We start from the raw sequence: 15232 nt of genomic DNA, 5'->3' as shown, positions 1-15232 counted from the left end.
CCCTCTTTGCTAGTTGTCTGTGTTGTGGTGCCGCGGGCGGGTGTGTGGCGGGTTTTTGGCGACCTTGGGCTTTTGTGGGGGGGGGGGGGGGCGCCCCCCCCCCCCCCCCCCCCCCCCCCCCGTGAGATAGAGACCTGCTCTTGGGCCTAAGAACACAGGGCAGGAGCGCGGCCTCGCCGATGGAAGCGTGTGGCACGCGCTGGACGATGCACGTGCCCAGAGGTGTTACTTGTGCCTGCCTCGTCCAGCAGACAGCCGAGGGGTGGCCCAGAGCAGTAGCGGGGTGCAGAGCTGCACACCTGTCCCCACACACACACCTGTTCTCTGAGGGAAAACCACTTCTGAAGAGAGGGAGCATATGCAAGGAAGCCCCTGAGGCTGGTGCTGGGGCGTGCTGTGTGGGGAGGCTTCACAGCCTCGGTTCTAGGGAACCAGATGGAGGCCGACAGCCGTGAGCTCAGTGGTTTTGAGGCTGCTTAGCCACATGAGGTTATCCTTTTCCCTCTCGTGAGCAGGAGGTCCCAGTCCCCCGCCACTGTAGACCTCACCGTGTTCTTCCCTGGTGTCCGGAAAGGCCTCTGCTTTCCAGCAGGAGGCAGCGGAGAGCGGTACTTCTCTATCTGCTCATCTCCCAGTCAGGGAGACCTGGCCAGCACCCCACAGCCAGTCCTGCCTTATGGAAGGGTGTGTGGTTGTGCATCGAGGACCAGGCAGGGGATGCCTCGTTTCATAAGGACACAGACAGGTCAAAAGGGCAGTTGTTCGGGGAACAGACCTGGGTCCATTCCTGATGGTCTCATGAGCTGTGTGACTGAGGAGCCCCAGAGTCCTTACCTGTGGGATGGTGATTCCACTGCTGACCTCACTGGATCGTCATGAAGACTCATCGAGGAACGGCGGAATTAAGTGTTCCTTAGCCACCGGAGATGCTCTGTGTGGGATGGCCTTTGGCTCACCTGGGCCCGCCCACGAACTGTGGATCCCTGGAGCTGGAGAGGGTGCTTTAGGGACCACCAAGAGCCCTAGAACTAGGCCCTGGAGGATTTTGCTGTGGGGTAGTAAGGAGCTGCTCGTAAATGGTTGTCACACTGGTTACGAAGTTGGTTGTGATGCGAGTTACAATTCTGGGCATGATCACGGACACCACGGAGGTGTCTGACATTGCCAAGGTGCTCTCTAGGGTTACAGAGTAGGAGATAGCCGGACACGTACTCGGAGGGTCCAAAAGGAAGGTGGACGGATGTTGGGAAGCCTTGTGGGGGGCAGGCCAGGGTAGCTTGAGCTTCCAGAACCCCAAGGGAACAAGAAAGCAGTAGGACCCCTGGGTGTGGCCTCCTGGAAGCCGAGGGCCACAAGCAGTGGTTGTGCACGGGCAGGGCTGCATCAGGGTGGCTTGGCAGCGGCTGGAGACAACAGAATTCGGGCCTGGGGTCCCACTCAGAGCCCCGGCTGGCCCCTCAGGCTCGCCCCTGCTATGCCCCTCAGCAGCCGCCCGGCCTTATTTTCCTCCAAGCTTGCCCGTCCCCCAGCTCAAAGTCTTCAGACCCTCTTGCCCTCCACCTCCTCTGGGTCCAGGAGCCTCTGGCCACACTTGCCAGGCTGTCGGGCTCACGGTGTCTGTATGGATTTTTCGCTCATCCCAGATCCCCGCAGGATGGCCCTCTCCTCATACTCAGACACAGGAGTGCACGGTTGTTGAATGAATGCATGAAGTAAAAGTATTAATGAAACCAGATTTTGAAAACTGTCAAAGGCATGACTTCTGGTAGTGTTTGTCCGTGTGGGTGTGTCCTTGCTTGATGCAGCCCGACCCGGCAGGGGTGCGGTTCCCAGGGATGGTGCCGCCCCTGTCCCCACCCCTGGTGTTTGTCCCGTCTGGAAGCACGGGGTGTAAGGGGCATTCTTTCCTGTCTCTTTCAGATTCTGCAGTTGGGATTGTGAGTGAGCAGGCCTGTGAGGACATGGATGTTCTAAAGTCAGAGCCCTGTGTGGCGACGGTCAGAAGCCCCTCACAGGGTTTTCCTCAGACTTACAGCTTGAGAGACCCCTGTGATTCTAAGGTCTGGTCGGGGACTAAGCCAGGCTCCCTCCAGAAAAAGTGCTTGAACTCAGGGACCGTGGCTACCAGGAAGACCTTCGCCAAGGAGGGTGCCCAGGGTTGTGGCGAGCTGGAGAGCAGTGGTGGCCTGGCTGGTCAGCCTGGCAGAAGTCCAGGAGGTGCTGCTGAGGGGACATCCCGAGGATGTGACATGTGTGGCACAGGTTTTAGATCAGACATTGTGTTGCATCAAGGAATGAATACACAGAAAAAACCTAGTAGATGTCCAGAGTGCAAAAAAAACTTACCCGATTGTTTACAGGGGAGAAATGGAAGTAAGTGCCACAGAGAGAAGCCCTACGAGTGTGCGGAGTGCGGGAAGGGCTTCAGGTTGTGCTCGCAGCTCAACCAGCACCAGAGAATCCACACTGGAGAAAAGCCATTCAAATGCGTCGAGTGTGGAAAAGCCTTTCGTCTGAGCTCAAAACTCATTCAGCATCAAAGGATTCATACCGGAGAGAAGCCCTACAGGTGTGAGGAGTGTGGGAAGGCCTTCGGTCAGAGCTCCAGCCTCATCCACCACCAGAGGGTGCACACCGGGGAGAGGCCCTATGGCTGTCGGGAGTGTGGGAAGGCCTTCAGCCAGCAGTCCCAGCTGGTCCGACACCAGAGGACCCACACCGGGGAGAGGCCCTACCAGTGCCAGGAGTGTGGGAAGGCCTTCAGCCAGAGCTCCACGCTGGCCCAGCACCAGCGGATGCACGCTGGGGACAGACCCCAACTTCCACGGAGCCCAGATGGTCCCAGCCTCATTGCGCATCAGAGAAGCCATCCTGCGGAGAAGCCGTTTAAGTGTGACGAGTGTGGGAAGGCCTTCAGGTGGGTGTCCCGCCTCAGTCAGCACCAGCTGACCCACACCGGAGAGAAACCTTACAAATGCAACAAGTGTGCAAAAGCCTTTGGTTGCAGCTCACGACTTATTCGCCACCAGAGAACTCACACTGGAGAAAAACCATTTAAGTGTGAGGAGTGTGGGAAAGGCTTTGTCCAGGGCTCACACCTAATTCAGCACCAGCGAATTCACACTGGAGAGAAGCCCTATGAGTGTAGTGACTGTGGAAAAGCCTTCAGCCAGAGCTCAAGCCTCATTTACCATCAGAGAATCCATAAGGGAGAGAAGCCCTACGAGTGCCTCGAATGTGGAAAAGCTTTCAGCATGAGCACACAGCTCACGATACATCAGAGGGTCCACACAGGGGAGAGACCCTACAAGTGTACCGAATGCGGGAAAGCCTTCAGTCAGAACTCCACCCTTTTCCAGCACCAGATCATCCACGCAGGAGTGAAGCCCTACGGGTGCAGCGAGTGTGGGAAGGCCTTCAGCCGGAGCTCCTATCTTATCGAGCACCAGAGGATCCACACGCGGGCCCAGTGGTATCATGAGTATGGGGGTACCTTGGACGCTTCCGCCCACGTGAGCCGCAGAAAAGTCAATACTGTAAAGAAACTGCATAAGTGTAATGAATGTGAGAAAATATTCAGGTGGCGCTCACATCTCATCATACATCAGAGAATTCACACCGGAGAGAAACCTTACAAATGTAACGATTGTGGCAAAGCTTTTAATCGGAGCTCAAGGCTTACTCAGCATCAGAAAATTCACATGGGGTAGACCACTTACCTTTATAAATGTGTGTAAGTATGAGTAAACCTACAGCCTTAACTTTACGTATTTTATATGGGATCATTTATACTAAGAATTTAGAATGTGGGGAGAGTCCAAATTCCTATAAAGTGGATGTTCCTTTGTTGGAATGTGTGACCTTAGCCCGCTCAGCAAAGCCTGTGTCCCTTGAGTCAGGGTGCACATGTGTAGGGTTTTGAGTTCACAGAGGGAAGACCCTTGGTCCTGTGGATGAGGAAGATCATGGGAAAAGGCCTGTGAGTGTTGCTGCACAGCTTAGAAGTTACCTAAAGTGTTTCCCCTGAGCACTGGCCCCTCAGACTGCCTTCAGCAATCAGGATGTGTTCGTTTGTGCTCATGGAAGCCCAGAGCGAGGGGGCCTAGAACTCCCTTCTCTTGCCTTCTTCACCTGACTCCTTCTGAGTCAGCCCCACCAGAGCAAGCTGGGGATATGCCAGAGGGCCCCGGGGACCCGGCTCTGCAGATAGGAGCTCGGATCAGCACGGGACTCCAGGAACCAAGGCCAGGTTGTGATTGTGGGACCTATTCTGCGACTCTGGGATGTCACTGTCCTGGAAATCCAGAGTCTCTCTGCTCGCCAGCATCATTACAGGCTGATCGGAAGAACTGAACTGTGAGAGCTCTCCCCCTGACCCAGCTCGGAGACCCCCGAGCCAGCGTCTCCAGCCAAACCCAGTGCAGACCTGGCCTCAGTAGGAAGAGCTCATGGGAGCCCAGCGGATGCCCTCCAGAGGCCAGGGTGTGACCCTTCCTGCTGCTTCCCAGACTTCCTCAGACTTGGTCCTGCCGTACGAACTGCCAGAACTGGGAGGGTCTGCAAGCGGACAGTGGGCCTGTTATCTTTTCGCAGAGGCTGGTAGAGATGGAGACAGACCGCTCCCAGCAGCGTGAGACTGAGGACGGTATGGATCGTGGCCCTGCCCTAGGGCCCTGGAGTCACCAACTGTGACAGCATTTGAGGGGACCAAAGGTTTTACTCAGACTGGCTACTACCTGCTGCCACTCACGTGGGACCTGTCGGTCATTGGCGTCACTGCCAGTTACCACTTAGACAAAATGTGGGCCAAAGAGCGCTCCTCCCTGTCCCGGTGGAGAGGCCCGTGTCTCCCACATACAGTTTGGGATGGTCCATGTGGGTTTCTGTTCTAGCACACGGACCAGGATCTCAGCCCAGTCACCAGCCACCAGCTAACTGCTGGTTAGCCAAGCACAAAGTCCGGTGTGCCGTCCGGCTGGAGCACTAGTTCTTGGGGTGAAGATTGTGCCCCAGACTGTACCTGCACCTTCAGAGGTGTCCCCTCTCCAGGTGCCAGGGCACGATGAAACCGCTGTGCCCGTTTCGGTAGCTGTAACTGCCTCTGCAGCTGTCCCTGCTCCACCCAGAACTTGGGTCCAGAAAGGCCAGTGCGAGAGGACCAGGGACTGTGGGCCCCCGTGGCTTAGGAATTCAGGTTGGCCACTGACTGTGCCATCCCCAAACAGGAATCCTCTCTCGGCCAATTCCTGGGCAGTGATCGGACAGAGGGGTGAGAGGTTACATGAAGGCTTCCAAATTCCAACCTGGGCACGATGCTGTCTTCGACCAGCAGCTCCAGGCCAGCCAGAAAGGGCCAGAAGCTTCCACGTAAATCACCCAGGCCCCTGGATTTTCTCTTCGGATTGACCTGGTTCTAGATCAGGGCCTGGAACATGGAGGCTGTTAGACTGGGTCGCTCTCATTCCTCGGGAGCTCCACAGGCTGACCAAAATCTGGGCGAGTCGATTCCTGTAAGTGCACTCATCTGGGAAGATGAAATTTAAGAACCACCCGTCACAGCCATGAGCAGTCTCTTCTGTGAGACTCTCCCGTCTCCTGCCGGCACGGCCCTCATTGTTAGGTGGGCACCGCATGGTTCCAGCCCACGTGTGTGCAAATAAACACTTGAACACTTTGATGTACCTCACTTTACCTCTTTAAAGGCTTAAAAGCTAAGAAGGGTTTTTACATTTTTAAGTGGGGGAAGAAAAGACTATTTTGTGACATTTCAAAGTTCTGTTGAAATGAGATTTCAGTGTGACCAAATAAAGTTTATTGGAACAGAGCTGGCCACTCTTGTGCGACGCGAGCAAAGTTCTCACTTGCTGGCCTTGACCCCTTGGGTAGGAGCTCCATGCCCTCCAGCCTTAGAGGAGTCCTTTTTTCTCTCAATTCTGAGTGTGATTTGTTCACTCAAATGTCCCAATACAACCGAGAATTCAGTAGAAATAACCCCGGAGGCTTAGACTCCAGTCCGGAGCCTCCATCGCAGAGGTCAGGGTGAGGAGCCCTTTCTGAGCCGCACCCAGGCCAACGAGAAGCGTGGCGCTGGCCCGCTCGGCAGCTCTGAACTCCCAACTGTGTCTGCGCTCGTCCCGCGCCAGCGGCTCTGCAGAGGGCAGGGAGGAGGGCCACCTGTCGGGGGTGCAAGCTTCGGGATCACGCGTCCTACTTTCAAGCTGTATCTCCCAGTTTGGGCTTCAGTGACTACGAATATTTTTAAGACTATCCAGAACTCTGTTTCAGAGCAGGTGTTACCTTGGATTTCTCTGTTGGAGACAATAAACTCTAGTTTTGACCTGAAACTGCTTTTTACTCAGTTACCAGATTAAGCTTTGATGTAGGACATTGGATTGGAACCACGGAGCTTCCTGGAAGCTTCACAAAGGGGTGGGGGCTGCAGAGCCCAGGTGAGTTCATGCTGTATGGGGCTCGCACTCAGAGCCCAGGAAATGTTTGTTTACACGTCCTGACCTCAAGCGTGGGGTTGCTCCCCAGGGCAGTATTCACTTGTTCAGCACTCGGGGAAGAGAGGAGGCCCGCTGGCATCAGTAATGTCCACGGAGGGGCACCTGGCGGGCTCCGGACAGTGGAGCGCATGACTTGATCTCGGGGTTGCTTGGAGCCCCACATTGAGTGTAGAGATTTTTTTTTTAAAGTTTCTACAGAGATCTGAAAAAGATCCAGAAAATGAAAAGGGTAATCTTGCAAGTGTGAACATCCATTCTCTGTACAAGGCCTTGTGCGGGCCTGGGAACAAAGATGGACCTCGGTCAGTGGTAGGGTTGACCACTGATGACGGTGCACAGCTGCTCAGGGCACACGGGGTCCACACGCCCCAGCCTGGCAAGAGCTGGGCTGGGGCAAGCGGAGCAGAGCCACCACCCACCACCTGGTTTCTGTAGGCCCCGGAGGGGAGGATGGTCTTTAAATGGCTGCAAACAAGAGGATTCTGTGACACGTGAAATTGAAGTTTCAACGCCAGTACAAAATTTTTATCGAACACGATTGTGCCCATTGATGTGTGTCATGTCTTCCTGCTTTCAAGCAAAAGTGGCCGAGTGGACGGAATCCTCGTGACCTGGGAAGCTGGCACAGTCGGTCCCCGCCATCTCCTCCCATGGCAGCAGGGGAGTGGAGGGCAGGGCTGCCCTGCACTGCTGGGGGAGGGACGGCGAGCTCACGGCCACCATGTCCAGGACAGGGCTCCGCCCCAGCGCTCCTGATTGAAAGCGGTACAGACCAAGCCTTCTGGTGGGGGCTGGCAAGGGGGCAGAGCACTCAACCCCCCCTCCCATGTGTCTGGAACCCGGCGGGAGCAGAGGGCCGTCCCAGACCCTCCGGGGCCTGCGGAGTGGACCCACCCAACAGTGTGGAGACAGACTGCTGGCCACCCCAGCCAGGTGCACAGGGACGAGGGGGAGCAGGCCTCCGTGCCCTTTGGGCAGGGAAAGGGAGTGCTGACTCGGGGGCTTGTCCACTGGGCAACTCCTGGAACCCCCAGCCTCCATCAGCCCATTTCGGCGTGCCTTCTCCCCGGAAGCGCTGCCGAGGGCCTTTAGGTGGGCTCCAAGTGAGCGCTCTGTCCTCTGAGGGCTTCTCAGGAAGGGGCTGTGTGCGTTCTCCCCGATGCCAGCAACGGGGTGGCCTGGAAAGCGCCTCTCCTCTCTACTCAATTTAAAACCACTGAGGCCCAGCCACGTGGCCCTTTGGTGGCAGCAGAGCTCGAGGCATCTTGAGCCTCGGGGCGTGTAAGCCTGGCTCAGACCCTAGGTCCCCACCCCTGCTTGCACCAGCCAGATTCCAGCCACCCTGCACGGCAGAAGCCCTCAGTGGCTCTCAGCCCGAGCCATGTGTCCACATGAGCTAGCCCCCCAGGTGAGGCTCGCTGCCCCTCCAGCCGGCCGGCACGGTCACTGTCCCAGCCAGCAGTCAAAGCACAGGACGCTGCCAGCGGGAAGCCCCGTCCAAGTCGGGAGGGAAGGCTGACCACGCCAGCTCCCCCATCAGCTGCTGGACACTGGACCGGCCTCTGACCTCTGCTCCGTCGCCTGTGCAGTGGGGAAACGTCAACCTGCAGCGAGCGACCACAGGGGCAGTGCTTGGACTGGAGCTCAGCACCGTCCGTTCCGCCCAGAAACGCCGCGTGCTTGCAGCTGCCTCGCCAGGGACTGGCCTGTGGAGACACGTCTACAGACGGTGCACCTCGGGCAGCTTGACGATATCAAGAGCTTTCAAATGTTCACATTCTGCGTCCTCTGTTCCCACTTCTAAACAGTTTCAGTACGTGAAATGTTTTTACCAATAACGTCACTGTGATTTTAAGACTTTATTTGTTTATAACGAGAGAGAGATCACAAGTAGGCAGACAGAGAGGAGGAAGCAGGCTCCCCACTGAGCAGAGAGCCCGATGTGGGGCTCGATCCCAGGACCCTGAGACCATGACCTGAGCTGCAGGCAGAGGCTTAACCTACTGAGCCTCCCAGGCGCCCCCGTCACTGTGATTTTTTTTTTTTTAAAGATTTTATTTATTTATTTGACAGAGAGAGATCACAAGTAGGCAGAGAGGCAGGCAGAGAGAGAGGAAGGGAAGCAGGCTCCCTGCTGAGCAGAGAGCCCGATGCGGGACTCGATCCCAGAACCCCGAGATCATGACCTGAGCCGAAGGCAGCGGCCCAACCCACTGAGCCACCCAGGCGCCCCCGTCACTGTGATTTTTAACAGGGAAAAAAAACCCCACAGAAAGCTGCTACCCTCCGTGTCCCTCCCTCACCTCCAAAATCTCAACGTCGAAACCCTGATGCCCAGTGTAACGTATGAGGAGCTGGGGCCTTGGGGAGGCAACTCAGCGTGGGTTCAGAGCCCCCAGAGAACTCCCGACCCCTGGAACCTTGTGCCAGGAGAGGCCTGCACCGGCCAGGCCAGCCTGGGGTGCTCGGTTTGCTGCGTCCGAGGCGACATCATGCGCCCGCCCAGGAGACGGCATGTTCCGCAGCCACGAGCCACAGCTGCCACACTCGGGACTTCAGTGACCAGAGCTACCACACGCAGATGCAGCGCCCATTGGTCTCCGTGGCTGTCTGTGGGCAAAAGGACTTTGAGATTCTTTAAGTTTGTTTTTACTTTTTTTTCCCAAATGTATCCTGAGGATGTACTCCCTGAACACATGTAACAGTCACGACAGACACCTTGCACGGAACGCCTCCATCACTGGGCAGGGGGGGACACGGCGCTCAGCATGTGCGAGGGCCAAGCGGCAGCTGGACAGCCCTGTCCACTCCCGGCCTCGGGGCAGCAGGGCCCCTCTGGCCGCTGATGCTGCAGGTGACAGTCCGCACCCCTCAGTGGAGCCTGGCCCAGGCCCCACCTGGGGGCTCTAACCGGGATCGGCCTCTGCAACCCTACCCCTCCGTGGGCAGCACCACCCACCATGTCCTCCAGACCCACCCTACCGTGACCTGCACTCGGTGGGAGAATTATTACCGGAGAGGTGGTCGGCAGGGAGCTGGGCAGGGCTCGTGAGTTCTCAGGAAAGCTCCCACACGCCACTCAGGACGGTTTACCGGAGACTTGTGGGCAGGTGCCTGAGAGAGAGCCGACTGTGGAGGCAGGGACACTGCCGGGGGAACACAGACCGAAGCAAATGTCTGCGAAAATCAGGACCCCAAGTCCCCTGAGCGGGGGGGCCGGTTATGCTGGAAGCTACAGCGTTGGCCACGGGCCCGAACGCTCCCACCCCGGAGGCTGCCAGCGGAGACCCCGCTCCCTCCACCCTGCGCGCTCACTGCCAAGGGCTCCGACCCGACCCAGCGGCAGGACGTGTTCGGAATGAGAGGAGGAGAGAGCCCTCCTCTCCCACACGTGCTCATGGCCAGAGGAAAGGCCGTCTGCAGGCCGCTCACTGGGACCCGACTCTGCCGGAACTCTGACCTCACGCTTCCGGCCTCCAGAACTGTGAGGACCCAGAGTTCCACTGTTTAAGCCACTTACTCTAGGATGTCATGGCAGCCCGAGCTGCCTAAGACACCCACTCAGAAGGTCCCAGGAGTGGCCTCTGCGCCCCTTTCCCCAACTCCACCTCAACCCTGCAACAGTCTCTCCACCAGGCTCCCAGCCCGAGCCCCTGTGCTCTGCTCTGCTCTCAACTCAGCATCCGGTGAGGCCCTTGAAGAGCAACAGTGATGTCACCCCACTCCGCTCCAGTTGAGCCGAAGTCCTCAGAGAGGCCTTTGGGGCCTGCCCTCCCCACGCTCTGCTCACCCCCTCACCAGCCACAGCTGCCCAGGTCGTGCACTGTGGGCTGCTCCCCCTGCCCAGAACCTCCCTCCTCAGACCACTCTGCTCCCTTCAAATCTTTGCTCATGAACCATCTCCTCCCGGAGGCCTCACCCATGACCCAACTTAGGATGGCAGCCCAGCTCTTCCGGTCCTGGGTCCCTGCTCTATTTTTCTTTCTTTCTTTTTTAAAAAAGATTTTAGGGCATCTGGGAGGCTCAGTGGATCACGGCTCTGCCTTCAGTTCAGGTCATGATCTCAGGGTCCTGGAATCGAGTCCCACATCAGGCTCCCTGCTCGGTGGGGAGCCTGCTTCCCCCTCTCTGCCCATTTGTGATCTCTGTCAAATAAATAAATAAATAAAATATTTTTAAAAAATATTTTATTTATTTGAGAGAAAGGGAAACACAAGAGGTGGGTAGAGGCTCTGAGCAGGGAGCCAGAGACAGGGCTCCATCCCAGGACCTGGGAATATGACCTAAGTCCAAGGCAGACCCTTAACTGACCAAGCCACCCAGGTGCCACTCCTTTCCCTTTGTAAGTATTTATTTATTTTGGAAAGAGAAAGAGAGCATGAGTGGGAGGAGGGGCAGAGGGAGAGAATCTCCAGCAGACTCCCTGCTGAGCAAGGAGTCTTGATCCCAGGACCCTGAGATCATGGCACGAGCGGAAATCAAGAGTCAGAGGCTTAATCGACCAAGCCACCCAGGGCCAACCCCCTGCTCTCTTTCCGCAGCACTGACCCTCCTCTGACAAGCTTTGCGTCATTTTGTATTATGCATTTTGTAATGTCTCCCCCTCGCCACTACAATGTTAGCTCCATGAGGTCAAGGATGTGAGGCAGGAAAATGAAATGTCCACACTAGAACACAGGGTTGACAAAAGCAAATAAGCAGAGAGCTCAGACATTACATGAGGCCAGGCCGAGTGACCACCGTGTCCACACAAAGGCCGTGGCCTGGACTCCCGAAGGCAAGCACACACGGCCACCCCGGAGCAGCAGGCGCCCTCACCCAGCAACAAGACCAACAGCTGGGGGAGGGGACAGTGCCACCTGATGCCCACCCAGGAGGACACTAGTTATAATTGCTTTATTTCCAGGAAAAAAAAGGAAGATCCAGGATTCTCAACGGAACAGACACTGACATGAGAACGTTCAAACATCTCACTGAGGAACGGCTCCTGGAAGGGCAGGCTTTGTCTGGGGACACCCGTCAGAGCCGGCTCTCCCCAGTGACTGCAATAGGGTCACAAGCTCGGTCAGGCCTGCAGTTTGAGCTCACACCTCTTCTCCAGGTCAGCCATCTCCTTGAGGACCAGTGCCACGCTGTACCGCAGCTCTTGGAACTTGGCCGTGGGGATCTCAAAGCGGTGTGCTGAGCCGTCTGAAAGCTTCAGCTGCATCAGGACACTTGGCTGTAGGGAACGTGCCAGGGCACTGGTGGAGATGGCCACATCCACCCTCCAGCACAAGTGGGAAACATGAGGCAGCCAGGCCCCCTGCTGCCTGGCCACAGAGTTGAGGAGAGGCCGTTGGCTGCCAAACACCACACTGGCCAAGTCTGTAACCAGGTCTTGGGGGATGCAGAGCTCCTGGAGCTGGTCCTGGAAAGCGTCGGGCTTCAGGCTGGCTGGGGGCAGCCGGATGGCCTGCTGGAGCAGAGTGTTTGTGCCGGCGAGGAGGACACTGAGCCGTTCTTCTGACAGGTCCGCACTAGCCTTGAGGCGCTGCACAGCCTCTCGGCAGTCCTCTCCCTGCAGACTGCTGACCACCAGCTTCAGCAACTTTCTGAATGTGCCTCTGTCCAGGTCTCCCAGGAGCCGGGGCATTGCGGCCACTTCTGGGGGGAGCTGGGCCCCCAGGAAACTCGCCCGGCCGCTGTGACTGTCAGCAGGGTAATGCAGGTATGGGGCTGCAGTCCCCACGGCAGACATGGCTGCTTCCTCCTCTTGATCAGGCCACCCAGAGGAAAGGTCCCAGCTGCAACTGCCAGGGCGGGGGAGAAGAGAAGTCCCGTAACTCCCATGTGCTCTGGGCCAGAAAAGGAGGGCTACCCTGGCCTCTGCCTTCAAGGTGCTGACAGCATGAATCTCCTACAACACCCAATGTCATGGGAGCTGCTCTGAGAGCAGGTGGCAGACGGGCCCCCTTGAATCCCAGGCAGAGAGGAGCCAGGAGCTGGCAGGGAAGGGAGACAGGGTGGGGAGGGAAAGAGAACCAGAAACCAGAAGAGGAGAAGTAAGTTCTCCAAATACCTAATGGAGAAAAGAGTGAAGGAGAAGAAAAGCCCCAGGGAACCCAGGGATGTAACAGCCGCTGCTGCGGTCACCAACCACACCAAGATCACTCCACTTGGAATCGTGACAATGGCTTTGCAGGAGCCAATAAGGAAACGGAGGCTCAAACCCAACCGCGCAAGGACCAGAACCCAGGCCTGCCTATCGGAAGCCCCGCGGACGGCACAGCGCAGGAGCGCGCACCCAGGCGGGCAGCGGGACGGCGACAACAGAGGCACCTGCGGTGCCTGGAGGGGAGGTGTGTGTCAGTACCGGAAAGGAGTACAAGGTCCTGGCGCGCGTCGGGTGACCGAGCCACGCGCCCGCTTGTGCAGGAGAGGCGGGCTCGCCCGCTCCGAGCGCCGGACAGAGCGCGGCACACACAGATCCCGTCCGCACGGCGCCCACCAGGCCCAGGGTGCTCACCACACAGCGAAGCGCGGGGGGCCGGGGGCACAGGGAGACCTCGACTGGCTTCACCGCACCGCATCCTCCGGGAAGGCCGGGGCCCCCTCGCCCTGCGCCAACGACCACGCAAGGCCCAAACTCGGGTTCTCCGCAGCTGCCCGGCCCCTACCAGGAACGGCCTTCCACTGCCCCCGCCGCCCCGCTGCTCAGGCCCTGCTCCCGGGAGGCTGCCCCGCGCGGACGCTCCCCTGGCCAGCGGCCAGAGCAAGGAGCTGACAGAGACCGGCCGGGCTGGGGCTGCGCCCCGGGTTGGCCCGAGGGACCCCGGCCACCTGCCGCACGGCCGCCCACCACCCGCGGACCGCGCCCCAGGCTGCCCCGGGTCGGCTTCCGGAACTTCCCGGATAGAGCGGCCGAGGAGCCAAGGAGCGGTCTGCGGCCTCCGCCCCGAAAGAGCGACCCCAACCCCGCCCCCCAAAGCCCGAAACTCCCCCGCACCTGCCGAGCCCAGACTGCAGCGGAGCCGCCAAGCGAAGCCCACCGGCGCGGCCAGACCGGAACCCGGCAGGTTCCCGGAAGCTACCCCGAGTCACTTCCGGGCCGCTCTAGGACGACGGGAGGACCGGGCCCTCTGTGATCCGGCCACGAGAGTCAGGCCCCCGGCGCCTGTAGTGAGGGGGTGGAGCAGCCGTGGTCGGCGGGGTGCACGTGCCGCCGTCGCCCGCGGGGACTTCACGGGCCGCTCAGGGAGCGGCGGGCGCTGGGCTCCGCTGGTGTCCGGGGCGGGAGCGGGGGCGGATCCTGACCCACCGGGGCGGACCCGGGAGAGGAGGGCCAGCGCCCAGACCCCGGGGCCGGGCCGCCCGCACCCCGCCCGGCTGCGCACCTGCGGGCGCCTGAGCTCCCGGCGGCACATGCGGAGGCCGGGCCGTGCGGGCTCCGCGGTCGCGAGTCGGCGCGGGGAGGGCGGACCCCCCGTCGGCACGGGAGCGGCCCCGGGGAGCACGTGGCCGGCGGGCGCACGCGGGCCGGGGCCGGACGCGGGCCGGGGCCGGACGCGGGCCGGGGCCGGACGCGGGCCGGGGCCGGACGCGGGCCGGGGCCGCTGCCCAGCGTCGGAAGCGCGACAAGCAAGAGGACGCGGCGTGGACCGACCGCGGTCGTGCGCGGAGACCCTGGTCCCAGCGGGGCGGGCTCGGCGGTGGGGCCTTCGGGCGGGCGCTGGGCCGTGAGGCTGGGGCCCCGACAGCGGGGGTCGCGCCTTCAGGAAGCGGACGGGGGACCGGGAGAAGCCGGCTGGCGACAGCCCGGGCCGGGGCTTCGGCCGAGCCGCCGAGCGGGCGCCGTCCGCTCGGGCTTCCCGTCTCCAGGACCCGGAGAAGAGTAAGGGATGGCGCGGGGGCGGCCGCAGGGGCCCTTCCAAGCCCTGGGCGGGAGCGGGGAGCAGAGGGTCTTGCGTCGCATTAAGACGCTGCTCAGATCGACCCTCAAGTCAGCCCGCCGGTCCCGGTCCCGCGAAACGGGTTCCTCGGCGTGAAAGCGCCGGGAAGGGACCCTCGGTTGGGATGGCGCCACGAGGCCAGCAGGGGGCGCGCCGACCCCCTCGGAGTCCCGCCCGCCCGAAGTAGAGGCCTCTCCCTCTCCTCCCACGGCCCCCCGCAGCCCGGCCAAGGAGAAGCCGCTAGACTCCAGCCCCCAGTTTGGTCCGTTTACAACAGCCCCGCCTCGCTGGGCCCACCCGCCAGTCCGCACCGCGGTCGACGACCCGAGCTGCCGCGCTCTGTGCTCGCGGGGAAAACGGGTTTTGCCGGGAAAATGAGGAGCGGCCGCTGGCGAGAGTGCGGGCCGGGTCACCCCGCGGCGGGCTCAGTGGTCCGCGGTCGGCTTCCCGGCTGCCGCGACCCCCGGGTCGGCGGTGCTGGCGGGTCCGCGGCCTGCGGCTGCCGGGCCGGAGCCGAGGCTTTCGTGCTGTGGAAAGTGCGCGGTCTTAGTCTCCGGCCGCGGCCGTCGTGGTCTCGTCGAGTCCCGGGCGGTGCTTGCGGCCTCCGCGCCCGTGGGGGTCGGGACGCCCCGCTGAGCGGGTTCGCTTCCCCGACGGCGCGCGACGGCCTCGGGGTCTCTGCGGAGGCGTCACAGTCGTTCCCTGGTTTTCCGGGGCGCGTGGGTCGGTGTCGCCGCCACAGCCACGCGCTGACGTGCGGCCGACACTGAAGCGGCGCCTGTGTCGGATGCG

General features: G+C 60.2%; 2 protein-coding genes across 3 annotated transcripts in view; one reads left to right on the top strand and one right to left on the bottom strand.

The window, feature by feature from the left end:
* The window catches only part of ZNF7 (zinc finger protein 7), an 8386-nt gene extending 2562 nt beyond the window's left edge, over positions 1 to 5824 (top strand). The window contains exon 3 of the mRNA XM_059395440.1: positions 1921 to 5824. Coding sequence (XP_059251423.1) covers positions 1921 to 3710 — 1790 coding nt within the window. The 3' untranslated portion in view covers positions 3711 to 5824. The remainder of the gene's footprint in view (positions 1 to 1920) is intronic.
* A 5562-nt stretch (positions 5825 to 11386) lies between these two features.
* COMMD5 (COMM domain containing 5) lies at positions 11387 to 13607 on the bottom strand. 2 transcript variants are annotated; one of them, XM_059395457.1, is made up of 2 exons: positions 13498 to 13607; positions 11387 to 12301 (listed from the first exon to the last, which is right to left on the bottom strand). In XM_059395457.1, the coding sequence occupies exon 2, from the start codon at positions 12247 to 12249 to the stop codon at positions 11575 to 11577; it is 675 nt and encodes a 224-aa protein (XP_059251440.1). In that variant the 5' UTR covers positions 12250 to 12301; positions 13498 to 13607; the 3' UTR covers positions 11387 to 11574. The 2 variants fall into 2 exon arrangements, with proteins under 2 accessions (XP_059251440.1, XP_059251441.1); XM_059395458.1 differs by lacking the exon at positions 13498 to 13607 and adding an exon at positions 13018 to 13349.
* Between the last annotated feature and the right edge of the window lie 1625 nt (positions 13608 to 15232).

Source organism: Mustela nigripes, chromosome 3 (genome assembly GCF_022355385.1).
Source record: "Mustela nigripes isolate SB6536 chromosome 3, MUSNIG.SB6536, whole genome shotgun sequence".
NCBI lineage: Eukaryota > Metazoa > Chordata > Mammalia > Carnivora > Mustelidae > Mustela > Mustela nigripes.
Note: the sequence above shows the minus strand (reverse complement) of the source record. Positions and strands in the feature narration are given on the sequence as shown.